This window comes from Enhydra lutris, unplaced genomic scaffold (assembly GCF_002288905.1).
Source record: "Enhydra lutris kenyoni isolate GAN:26980312 unplaced genomic scaffold, ASM228890v2 scaffoldscaffold66, whole genome shotgun sequence".
In the NCBI taxonomy this organism is placed as follows: Eukaryota; Metazoa; Chordata; class Mammalia; order Carnivora; family Mustelidae; genus Enhydra; species Enhydra lutris.
The window spans coordinates 13132748-13145609 of NW_019154150.1; the positions used below are offsets into that span (position 1 = coordinate 13132748).

Genomic DNA, 12862 nt, shown 5'->3' on the forward strand with positions numbered 1-12862 from the left:
GTTCCTGGGCCTGATGTGAATTGGGCTTCTGGGGCAAAGGGAGGGATGATTGAAATTCTCACTTCAAAGATTGAGTTTCTGGGAAAGCAGAGCTCTTCCAAGCACTCAGCTCCAAAAAGAATTTTGTCACCTACAGAAGCCCTCTGACGTGGGGATGTTTCCTTCCACCTGTTGCCATTTGCAAAAAATATGCTTGCTAAAAATATGCTAGCGTTATTTTTCTAAATCATGTGAGCTTGTATTTGTCTCACTATTGTAGTCAAAATCAAGGGCTTTTGCAGACAGAGTCCTGGACTCAAAACTCATCTCTCCTCCTGTCACACTGAGTTGCCTCAGCCAAGTTATTTGACCTCTCTGTGCTTCAGTTCTGTTGTCCGTTAGATGGCACCCACTCAGTGGACTGTGGTCCAAATGAACTGTGGCCACGCACATAACACTCAGCCTGGGGCCGGCAGGTAGTCGAGCTTGGTGAGGTTGGCCAGTGCTGTTGTTCTTGACAAAATTGGCTTAGAGTCTAAACATTGCTTCCACGGGTTTTGTATTTGCATTAAACCATGTGTACTGTCCAATGCCCTTAGAACATTGAATAATTTCCATCCCTATCGTCACAGTGATACGTGAAATGCACAAAATAACACATAACCTTCATCTGAGAAAGCTGATGAAAGAGCTGTTATTTCTTTATATGAAGCACTTCTAGGAGAGCAGTTATCTGTAAGGCAGTCTGCCTGTCGGGAGGGACTGCGTGTGATGCAGTCATGCTCTCTCAGAGTGACTTGGCTGGGAGAGAGTCTTTCTGGTTCCGCGGGAAACTCCAGAAACTCCAGAGTCTCGGACAGACATCCAGCTGAGATGGGGACTGGAGAGATCTGAGGAGTCTTTTCAGAGGAGGAACCCTTGGGCCAAGCCTTGGGGGCCCCAGGAACAAGCTCAGGTACAGAGCAGGGACCAGAGGAAAGAAGGCCAAGATATAGGAGCCATGAAGGGAGAGACAGTACCTCTCAAAGAATCACGATTTCTTGTGTCTGGGGTTGTGGGGGAGGGGGAGACTGAGGCAGGGGAGAAGGGCTGGAGCTGGTGTGCCAAGTTGAGCAATGGGGAAATTAGCCCCCAGCCCCTGCAAGATTTAAACAGAAGAACTGAAGTGGAACAATCATTTGACTTGTCTTTCCCTTTCAGAAAGTGGTCTGTGTTCTGTTTACTCTATAGGACACAGCATGATGGACACCTTGGCTGTCGCCCTGCGGGTGGCTGAAGAGGCCATCGAGGAGGCGATTTCCAAAGCAGAAGCCTACGGGGACAGTCTGGTATGACCTTGTCCTTGCTGGGGGGAGGTGTGGGGCAAGGTCCTGGCTGCCGGAAGAGAGTCCAGATTGTAGGGAAACCAGCCTCACAGTGGCTGTCCTTGACAAGAGCGGGGCCCACCCTCCCCCTGCGTCTCTGGTCAGGACTCCCAAGACAGGGATGGCCACATCCCCTGACCCACCCACCCACAGCAGCCATTCTCTTCCCTCCCTCTGCAGGACAAGCAGAACGAGGCCAGCTACCTGCGGGACCACAAGGAAGAGTTGACCGAGGAACTGGCCACAACTATCCTGCAGAAGGTAGGTGGGCCCTGCCATCCCGTTATGCCATTCACCCCCCACCCCTCCCCACCCCTGGCCTGGATCAGAGTCTTGGCCAGCGGAAGAGCAACCATGGGCCCCGTTGTTGTCTTGGGCACCATTTCTGGGCCACATCACGTTTCCCTTTTGTGCCCCGGGAGCCACTGCGGAGAGATTGCATGGCGCTGCAGAGTCTGAGTGGAGGGATCCAATGGGGTCATCTTTAGGGATCGAGCTGGCGGGTAAGGAGCCAGGAACTCAGCACTGAGCAGGTTACTCACCGTCTTCCTGTTTCCTAGCCTCCCCGCTTGTGCGTGTTTGCATGTGTGCACATATGTGTGTCCTTCTCACAAGTTTCGGTCTCCTGCTGACCCGCAGTCACCTCCTGCTACCTCCATGCCGTAAACCGTTCCTTGCATGAAGTATCCGTTCATTACTGTGGAGAAGCCAACCGCGCCAGACCTCTGTGTCTGCAAACAAGGATGATTTCTGTGATGCCACACGCAAGTTTCTGACACCACCTCAGTGTCCTACAACTCAGTTTTGACACTATCTATGCCGAGTTAGCATGGACCTCACAAGTTAAGGGCTCAGCCCCACCAGAGTGCCCCCACTGCAGATACCAGGGACAGGTGTCAGGTATCCCCAAGTTACCGCACTGATGTCCAGTCTACTACAAATCCAGGGATTCCCATGATCATTGATTGCCCTCAGGTGGGATAATTTGCTAGAACAACTCACAAAACTCAGCAAAGTGCTGCATTTCCAAAGACAGATTTATCATAAAGGATACAAATGAACAACTGGATGAAGAGATACACAGGGTAACAAGGCGGGGGAGGACGTGTGCAGACCTCCATGCCCTCTCCCTCCAGCGCACTGCCCTCCAGGTGACACCAGGGGGCTGCCCCAGCCCTGGGCGCGCAGTACCCCCTCACTCCCAGAGGTAGAAGGGGGAGCTGAGATTTCCCAGCCTTGAGTCAGCTCATTAGCATAACAAAGACACTCCCAGGGTTTTTGGGCTCAGTGCCAGGAATCGAGGCCAAAGACCAAATGTATGTTTTATTAGAGCTCAGTTTCTTTCTCGCTCAGGCATCCGCTCCCGGCTCATGCTGTGGGTTGGGCTCGAGTCCACACTGTGTGTTCACTCAGGGGCCTGAGTAAAGGCACAGCAGCTACTGGGGCCAGGACCCAGGACAGGAGCACAGGAGAGGAAGAGGAAACTGCCATACGGACTAAGGCCTAGGCTCAGCCCTGACTACTGTGGTTACCCACTTCCTCCTCACCTGTCACTGACCAAAGCAAGGCACCCAGTCAGCCCACTGCCACAGGCTTATACTTATTGTCCCCTTCCTCGGACAGATGCAGAGTCACATGACAAAGAACTGCATGCAGGAAGCAATGAACAAGTTAAGTCTTCTGTTTTGGTCACAAAATCCATGTCCCTTCTGCACGGCCCACACAGAAGATCCCCACTAATCCCCCAGAGAGCCCCAGATGTCTCATCCAACCCACAGTTCATAGTATATTCAATCCAGATTCCGGGGCTTTTACGCTGAGACATAGGAACCAAGGAAACGTTATCTGTCCCCATATGTCCAACACACACTGTCGGGGACAGATCCCTGGGCAGCTGGCTGGCTCAGGATGTGACCAGTCCCCAGCAATCCCAGAGCCCAGGGAGGTGGGGGTACACTTTGGTCAGGCCCGCCATCTGCCCCAGGGCATGGCACCTCCGTTCCTCACTCTCTCTACTCGGCCTCCTGCTCTCATCTTGTCTGGGCTACAAGGGCATTGAAGAATAAACCCAGATTGGTGGCTCAGAAGTCTTCTCAGCTGCCTCTAGGAAGTCAGGAGCCCAAACACCACTGTACAAATAGATTCATTCTCTCCGTGTGACTGTGCCCAGCATGGCAGGTGGTAAAAATGAGCCATCAGCTCCTGGCTCTTGGAACCTGCCCCCTTCACAGACCCTGCCAGTGCTTCCTGAAACCAGGATTTACAGCCAGAAACTGCGGGTTCAAAAGGCAACTCCACTGTTTACAAGCTGTGCAGCCTTCACTGGTAGCTTAACTTCTCTGAGCCAGTTTCCTCATCTGCAAAATGAGGAGTCATAGCCCATAGCTCTTAAGATTATTTTGAGGATTAAATGCCATGGAATGCATACAGTGCCTACCACAGTCTGGCCTGTGGTAGGCATTTAATGAATAGAAGTTGTAAGCATCATAAAAGGATGATTTACAAAATGTAAGGTGTTGTTCTGTTTTACCCTCAGGCATAACTGAAACAGATGGGTATGCTGTTGAAACTAAGTTCTTCTGTGGCTGAAACACATCCCAGAGATGCTTCCAGTTGCTCCACATAGCACCTGAAGGCCTGGCCAGTAACATGCCCCCTTTTGTCCCCCCACCCCCTCCCCAGATCATAAGGAAACAGAAGAGCAAAGGCGAGCAGCAAATGGAAGAAGAGCCAGAGTGGTTGCAGCCCCAGAGCTGCATGGCCAAGGCAGCTGACCGGGGGACCGCCACACCCCCAGGAGGCCCCCGAGCTCCCTGCACCCTCTGGGTGAGTCCCGAAGCATAATCCTGCCCCCACCACGGACTGGTGTCCTGCCCAGGCACTGATCAGAGCTGGTGCCCTAGACGTGGGGCCAACACTCTCAACCACTTATAGTTGACTCCTGTACCCACCCGACTGGGTAAAAGTACCCGAAAGGGGGCAGGGGGAGAAACAGAGAAAAGTGTATGTGATGGGGGCCAGGAGGGGCCAGAGGGGCCAGAGGGAGTAAATACAGAACAGCCTCCTAAGGATATGCAAATGGCTTTTTATGCAGGACCCACTTAGGAAAAATAAAGGTGTCGATAGGTATTTTTAAAATTCATTCCAAAGAGGGTTGAACTGTTCCTGTGAAAAGAACAGCTTTATGAGGGCTCTGGGCTTCCTTACAGCTTCCACCCCTTGCTTTCCCGAACCCGAGCCGTGACAGTGAGATCACCATGCCGTTTGAGGCACCGAAATGGCCACCTCTGGACACGGGCGGGGAGTCGGGGAGTGGCCCAGCCCTTTGTCCATCACCTTGAAATTAAGCCAAGGGCCGCAACTCAAAGCACAGGGCCCTTGCTGTGACCCCAGGGTTGGAGCCTGCTTGTGTCTATGGTAGAACCAACAAGCCTGTAAACTCCTCTACCTGTTGAAGTGGCCCCAGCAGAAGATGTGGGGGCTGGGAAGGCCAGAGGCTGAGGCCAAGGAACCAGGCCTTCTGTGCAGAGATTACACCCCAAACCCAGGGACTGGTTGGCAGGGCTTGTCTTCCAGCAGTGGTAGGAGCCCATGGTCCCAGCATGGGCGTGAGGTCAGGACAGCGCACACAGGTGCCATTTAAAACTGGCAAGTCAGAGACTGGGAGATCACCAGCATGTGTTTCCCCTGCTCCCCCTGGGGGTCAGCGGCATTCGTCCCCTCTGTGAACAGATTGATAAAAACGGGTGTGCAGCCCAGCTGCATGGTAGGCATGCGGTCCCAGAAGCGATGCCCAGTATCTTCACCATGTCAGACCTCCCTGTGTCCTCACCAGCCACCAGATGCTCAGGGTAACAGGGAACATCTTTATTGCTTTATCGGGGAGTTAGCGTCACTGATTTATTGGCAGAAACTTCCCTTGTCAGCGTGCCCATCAGCTTACTTTACTGCTGCCATTGTGCACCTAAACAGGAGCCTCGGTCTGGGCCCACTGGAACTGAATAATCCGGATAGCGAAGCAGGCTGGGGTACGAGTCCGCCCAGGGCTGTGGGTGCCCCACTGAACGGCTGAGACTGGAAATGGACTTGGGGTTCAGCAGAGAGAGAGCCCCATGACCTTCAAATAGCCTGTCATTCAGAGGTTTCACTAACTCGTCCTGCCGCTGCGAGCTCAGGCTGCATGCATAGTGACACCCTGCTTTCTGGGAAGTCTTTTGGAAGCATTTTCTGAAAGAGTCAGGCTTGGGAGGGGGGCGTCTCTAGGAGGTGTGAATCCCCCCAGTCTCGGCATTGGACCAATACTTCCTCTATGTAGACTTTCTGTGCGGATGGTGTTCATACATATTACTTCGTGAGATCCACACAAGGGCATCCTGGGTTCTCCCCATTTTACAGAGCAGTGAACTGTGGCCTCTCTAGCCTGAGCCACTGGAATTGAGTTGAGGGGTGGGGCAAGACCAGAACCCAGGTCTCCTGGCTCTGAGCATTTCCTCCACTTTGCTCCTGTCTCCTGGGTCATGGGGCAGCTCATGGATATGAAATGCCTGTTCTCCCACCAAATGTTTAGGGGGACCCCTTGTCATGCTTGCAATTCAACCTAGAAATGGTATTCCTGCCACGTCATTGAGGCTGGAGACACTCTGTGTGTCCGCGGAGATGGGGGACAGTGGGCTCTAGAATGGGTCCGGACAGTGGGAACAGCCTGCAGTGGGCACCCCCTTTCCACAGGAGGACAGCAGAGTGCTTCCTGCACACCCCTTCATCAAGTACTGGGTGAAAGTGGCTTAAAACAAGCAGCAGTGATGCTTCCCAGGGGGACCTCCTACTCAGCCCCTCAGCTGGCTGGAAGACCCTAGTCTACCTGGGGTGCAGGCACACGGGGACTGTGGGTCAGTCGCACAGGGTTCCCATTTGCTTTGCTAAAAAAACCTTCTCAGGGTTTCCTTTTCTCACCAGAAAATCTGTTTCGCCAAATGCCTGCCTCCCGCACGTCCCAATTGTCACGTTGGTTTCAACAGCAATGAAGACAGAGCACATGCATTTCTTACTTATTTGTCCTGAAGCAAATGACAGAATATGATTTATTTCTAGATTTTGATATAGGATAAGGCCTAATGGAAGTCCCTCTCCCACTGCAGGCATCTTTTGAATCTCAGGTATACAGTGCTTTGCAAGCTATGTCCACCTTCCTGGGTCTTGAATCCATCAGTGTGGGAGGGGGTGGAAGAGATCCTTGAGGCTATAGTTGGAGCAAAGCCCAGAAAAGCCACCGATACACCCCTTGGATAACACTTTAACCACCCAAATCACAGGGCCTGGCACCTTACAGAGGGGACAGGATCATCCTCTCGCTCCTATTGCTAATCCTTCCATCCTTAACTTTGATGTTTGATCAAAGAAGTCCCCTCTTGGCCTCTCGGTGTGAGTTCTCCCTAAGCTGTGATTTGCAATATGTAAACAGCATATTTCTGTCAACATTATCAGTCAGGGACACGCGAATGCTTTGGCTTTCTCTACTCACGCTTGTACTCATGGGAGCTGCCGCAAACGAAGCAGCCAGAACCCCGGCATAAAGAGAAATCCATCATCCAGCGGGGTCCCTGGCACGGCTTGCTCTTTTGAGCGGCCAGGATCTTTAGCCCCCATTGTCCGTGGTCACGTATTTTCAGGCGATGGGCCAGCCCAGCACCGGACATGTGGCAGCCGTTTCTCGATAACAGGGCCATGGCCACCTGATGGCACCATGTTGATTTGTGGGGATTGTCATGGCCTGGGCTCAAACCCTTCCCCTTGGTTCCCAGGATACCTGTGAAGGAAGGAGACTGTGTGGATCCACGCAGGGGTGGGTCCAGCCCCTTGTGAAGGCCATTTGTAGATCCTGGTTTGGTTTGAAGACAGCCACATGATTAGAGCTTTTACAAAACCTTATTTGGAAGGAGAGTCTGCACCTTACGCAGCACTCAGTGATAAGAATCCATGGAATCTTGATTAGTTAGCTGTTTAGAAAGGCTTACCCCAAGTTCTGGCTCTTCCAGCGACAAAGAGGCTGGCATACCTCCTCTGTGTGAGTGCTGTCCCATTGGGCTCCAACCCCATTAACAGGCTAACCAGACAAGCTCGCCAGCCCAGGCCCCTGAGAGGGCCTGCAGGGAAGGACTGGCTCCCTTCCAATGACCCTGACCCACCACTTCCCCCAATGTCTCAAGCCTTCCTCCCTTCATCCTTATCTCTGTCCTGTTGCCTTCTTCTCTTGTCTTCAGACCTTCATTTAATGCTACATGTGGGTCTTGACCCTTGGACAGACCCCAGCCTGACTTCCCTTGGTCAGGACCCCAAGCTCTTTCCCTCTGAACAGCACCAATGGTCAGGGCCAGCCTGGGACCTCAAGAGTTGGTACATCTGGGGGACAAAGGTCAGCCTCTCCAATGCGCTGTGCAGGATCTCACCTTGATGGCTAAGCCCGTGCTTTCTCCTCACTCCTGGCCTGCAACTGGTCCCTGTCCCCTGTGGTGAAAGTCTGTGCTAACACCATATCCCAGAGTTAGGGCCTAAGGGGGACTGACCCTGGCCAAGGCCACCATATTGCACAACCATTGACCTAGAATCCAGCATGATCAGTGCCCCCAGGTTGTACAGCATGATGACTGCAGTTCTAGCTGCCAATGAGCGGGAATGAGGACTGGTTAAGGAACAGATACATGTTTGCCCATCTCATGTTATATCTTTTATATCTCCACCACAAGGTGCAGATGTGGGTATTTTGGACCCATTTTATAGATGAGAAAACTGAGGCTAGAGCTTTACCATAAGTTGCCTAAGGCTCCATAGCTTGTGATTGGTGGCTCTGAGAGTTGAATACCTTTCTCCTCTTCCAAAGCCCTTGATCTAGCTTCTTCCTCTATGAAACAAGATCAGCAGATTCAGCTATCTCTCAGGCCTGAGACTGCACTCTCCATTGCAGTGGCCATGAGACACAAGTGACTATTCAAATTTAAATTAATTAAAATGAAACAAAGTTTAAAATCTAGCTCCTCCATTCAACTGGCTACATTTCAAGTGCTCGGTAGCACCTCTGGCTGGTGGGTACTGTATTACACATTGCAGAACATTTCAATCACCCAGAAAATTTTGCTGCACAGCACTGGTCTAGAATTGAGATAAGGAGGAAGTGATAAGCAGAGGGCATAAATGCAGAAATGTGCCTCATCATTGGCCAAATCCTGGACACGAAGCAGCAGGCCAAGTCTTGGCTCTTGGGGACCTCAGGGAAGGTGGCCCTCCCATCTTTTGACCAGCTGGTCTCCAACCTCCCCCTCTGCTCATTTGCACCATCACCAGAGCCCCACTCCAGGGGTTCCGACTCATGGGGTCTGGAGTCCAGCCTGGGCATCCAAGTACCTGACCCAATTCTCCCCCAGTGAGGCTAATGGGCTGCAGGCTTAAGGATAGCTCTTTCTCTCTTGAGGAGGGCTCCCTGACCTCCTGCTGCAGAGGCCATAACCCTGTGGCCTCCAGGCAATGCCTCCCCTTTTTCCTCAGTTTCCCAACAACCTGGACCCCTCTAGCCCAGGGCATAACCATGCAGAATCTCAAAACACTGCAGGCCAGGCTGCTAGGCTTAACTTTGAAACCCAAACTCAATCCATCCCCTGCAGACAGGAGTTCTCCTGTGTTCTCTTGGAAGAAACTTGAATGTGTTCATTCTCTTGTTAATTTCCTCCCTTATTGTGTGATTCTCCAACAGTAGGGGATCTGTGCCATCCAGCTTTCAAAGCCTTAAGACGCAGTATCCTAAAAGCCTGTAGTGCAGGTCTTATAATTCATTTAATGCCTGCCTCTTTGGGCGCATGTATATACAAAGTCGTCTTCATAATAACCTGGTGATCCTATTGATAATAACCGTGATGACCCCAGAGGCCAGGCTCTTAGGATGCGTCCAGTGACCAAGAGGCATCTCTCTGTCCCCTCTCTATCCTTCTCTATTTTTCTCAGCCTTTCCTCTTACGTGTCTGTCCCTTCCTCCCTCTTTCTTGCTCTCTCCTTTTACAGGATAGATCTAAAGTATTTTTCATTATTTATAATTACAGGATTGAATTTAGTATCTATGCCGGACCCCAAAAATACAAAGCAAAGCTTTGTCTCAGTTGTCATTCATCCTCTTCCTGTTTTATGGAATAACCTCCTTGTGAGTAAAGACTTCTTTAGTGCCATGGTCAGTCCCTCAGGGAGTCCGCCCTGTTGGCAGTGCTGATGGTCCTATTTGTCATAGCGACAGTAGACCTTTCCAAGAGATGCAAGGAGCACATCACGCCACTGCCCACACAGGATAGGCAGCGAGTGTGGAGCAAGGTCTCATGATCATGCTGTGTGTTTCGCCCAGAGTGTCAGAGCCACCTGGCTCAAACGGCAAGTCCTGCCCGGCCGGAGCAGGTTAGCCAGGAGGAAGGTGTTCCCAGGCTTGCAGCATGGGCTCGGCACAGCATGGAGAAGGCATGGAATCGCATCAGCATGGGGCCAGACAGACCCCAGGTCAGACCCTGCCTCTGCCGCCTGACCAACCATGTGCTTGGGCAAGTTATTCAACCCCTGCCTCAGTTTCCTCATGTGCACCCTATCAGGTCAAGTGAGAGAATGCCTATGTTGTCCCGGCTCAGCGGTAGAGTGTAATAAATACTCTTATTTTGACTAATACTCCTTGAGTGCTTTTTATGTACCAGGCATGACACTGATCCTTTTACATGAGGAAACTGAGGCACAGAACACTTGAAGCCCCCTCACCCCCCGCAGAATCCCACAGAGCAAGAGGAAGCTGGCATTGACCCAGTGCCAAACACACCACCCATTAGCTGGTGCCTGAAGAGTTGAGGCTGACCTGTTTCAACACGCAGATTCTCAAGTTCCTCTTTGCAAGACCTTGCTGGCACCTTGATACTCCTGGACCATGGACCAGCCATTCCCGCCCTCCCTTTATAGACATGCAGACACTAACTCAGGCCAGCCCTTCCTATTATTATCAGACCTGCTTCTTCCGTGGACAGTAGGGTGGGTAAGAGGAAGGGAAGGAAAGCAGAGGTCATGGGTGAGAACAAAGGAGGGGGCACAAAGGCCCAGCTAGGATCATGAGCAAATAAGACTCCAGTAATCCCTTCACTTCCCAGGAGCCAGAGGTTGAGCTAAGTGGTGAATAAATGCATTATCCTGTCGCCATCTGCTGGTAAATATGTTTATTGCATTGAATTTGTGGCAAAACTGGGTCTGGGTTTCAGAACGGGAGCTTTTCCACCCTGGCTGGAGACAGGGCCAGAGGTGTCCTGAAACCTACTGAAGCCAGATCTTGGGGTCTTTTGTGGTTGTCAGGGTATAGTTTTCTTCTAGTGTGAAACAATGGCTTGCCTGAAATCTAGTGTAAAAGTCTGGGGTCCCCAACTCACTCGCAAAGAACAGAGATGTCATCCTCCGTGTTAGAACCACAGGGACTTTTCATTTCTTGGTGTAGGCTTTTGTAGATGGGGAGCATTTTTGTCCCATAAAAATGGACCCAAGCTCACTCTTAAAGACGCATACAGACAAATATAAAATACCATGTGACCCCCTATAAAGTGAAACATTCAGTGTCATTTTTCCTCTTTTGTAAGCATGTGTTCAGTGATTTATAGTGAGAAGCTGTCAGATATTTAAAAAAAAAAAAAAAGGCAAAGTCAGGGCATAGAAAATGGCTCCATACTCTCCATACCGTACCTGGCGAAGGATGGTCAACTCCCTTAAGGAGCTGTCTGTCTAAACTCTGTCTGAAGTCCTGGAAATTCAGTCACAAACAGGCAACCAAGGATCACATCCAAAACACCATTCCTGCTGTCAAGGAGCTCACGGTCTTTGGAAGAACTGAAAGGTTGTAGTAGGACTGTGAGACAGTATATGCAGTTATGTGTGGGATTACATCAAAGGGGAGGTTTCTTGCCGGACCACGGTGGGATGAGTGTCAGGGGTATATTACCTGAGTACACAGGAGTTTGCCATAGAAAGACTTTTTCCTTCATTTTTAGTAACTTCATTTGACCATCAGATTTGATCTCTTTTCTCTCTGGAAGCTGTTCATCAGAATAAGGATTTAGCAAAATCATAGGCGGCTCCCTGAATACCCATCCCCATGAAAACCTTGTTTTCCCGACACAAGGGACAGAGTCCGGGCTTTCTTGCCCTTGGAATAAAGGGAGCAGCACTCAGCTGAAAGCCTCTTGATGTGTGTGTGTTAGCTTGGCTGTCCTCCAGCTCAGACCTCGCCCTCCATGTACCTGTGATATGATTCAAACAGTGTCTCCGCCTGTCCTTTGAAATCTCACTGCCTCCGCTTCTTAGGTAACAGCTCCGTTTCCCTTCTTTAATTCAGACGCTAAGTGGTACGTGTTGCAATAGTTGTAGGTTTGTGGATGGGCCGTACTTGGCTCACGGATCTGTCGTAGGATTGACATTGCGCCCTAAGTTTCTGCCCAACCTTGGGTTTGGAGGTCTTCCGAGGGAAGATGCTTTCTTTTTTGAGCACGGTTGACCTAAGAAATGTTGCCAGGAAAGTGGCTGGATAAAAGGCTGTCTGCAGCCACTACCCACTAGGGTTCTGATGCTTTCGGGTGGACCTGGCACAGCTTCAGCAGAATCAGCAGGGCCTGTTGGCACTGTCCTATAGCGTTACACACTGTTTGCAGCTGGAAGCCCCAGCGCGGGAAGAACCAACACCATCAGACATGTCTTCTCCACACTGTGTCGTCTACCAGAAAGTGGAAGGCATCCCTCCCCATGACTGTGCCCCTCAGTCCGCTCTCTTCCCCTCTTTTTTCTCCACAGCAGTCCCAGTCTGCATTCTCACTCCCCAGAGAGGACGCCCTGAAGCCCCCTTCCCTGGAGGCTGTGTCGAGACTGCGGAGGAGCCAGGCCCAGCCACTGCGGGAGGAGGCAACCTTGCCCAGCTGGAAGAGCACGGACAGGCTGGACGAGACAAGTAACGGTTTTAAGTGGCATCTGGTTGGTCTGTGGGTCCCAGGAGTGCTGTTGGGAGGCTTCTTCCTGCTCAGCCCGAGTTGGTGTGGGCCCATTTGGGGCCGCCGAGCCACCGAGTCATGAGGCCTCTACCAAGCACACACGTATAATGCAGTTGTGTTTTCCACTGGGCAGTCTTCCCGCTGAGACCTGTGGGACAGTGGGGGCTGGGGTGCTCCAGGGCTAGGGTGTTAAAAATGCCTCAGCTTCCTGGCCACATTTCAGCTTCCCATTCCACGTGGACCAGGAGAACAGGTCTCATGCAGGCCAGAAACACTAATCCAACCTAGCAAGCTATGTCAGTGTTCAGAGGATTTGGGTCTCAGTGAGGGCTGGTTTTAAGAGTGTCCTTTTTGAAACCTTACATAATAGTGAGGGTGATACTCGCTCCCATAACAAAGAAACCAAACATTTAGGTGGCTTAACATACGAGTTTAGGTTCTCATCAAACACCAGTGCAATGCAGTGTCCTGGCTGTGGGAGGTCTG

General features: G+C 51.4%; 1 protein-coding gene across 1 annotated transcript in view; it reads left to right on the plus strand.

Annotated features, from left to right (window-relative positions):
• Positions 1–898: 898 nt before the first annotated feature.
• The window catches only part of LOC111159084 (rab effector MyRIP-like), a 74783-nt gene continuing 62819 nt past the window's right edge, over positions 899–12862 (plus strand). The window contains exons 1-5 of the mRNA XM_022521471.1: positions 899–934; positions 1210–1307; positions 1524–1604; positions 4026–4169; positions 12183–12336. Of these exons, the coding sequence (XP_022377179.1) occupies positions 1218–1307; positions 1524–1604; positions 4026–4169; positions 12183–12336 (469 nt within the window). The 5' untranslated portion in view covers positions 899–934; positions 1210–1217. The remainder of the gene's footprint in view (positions 935–1209; positions 1308–1523; positions 1605–4025; positions 4170–12182; positions 12337–12862) is intronic.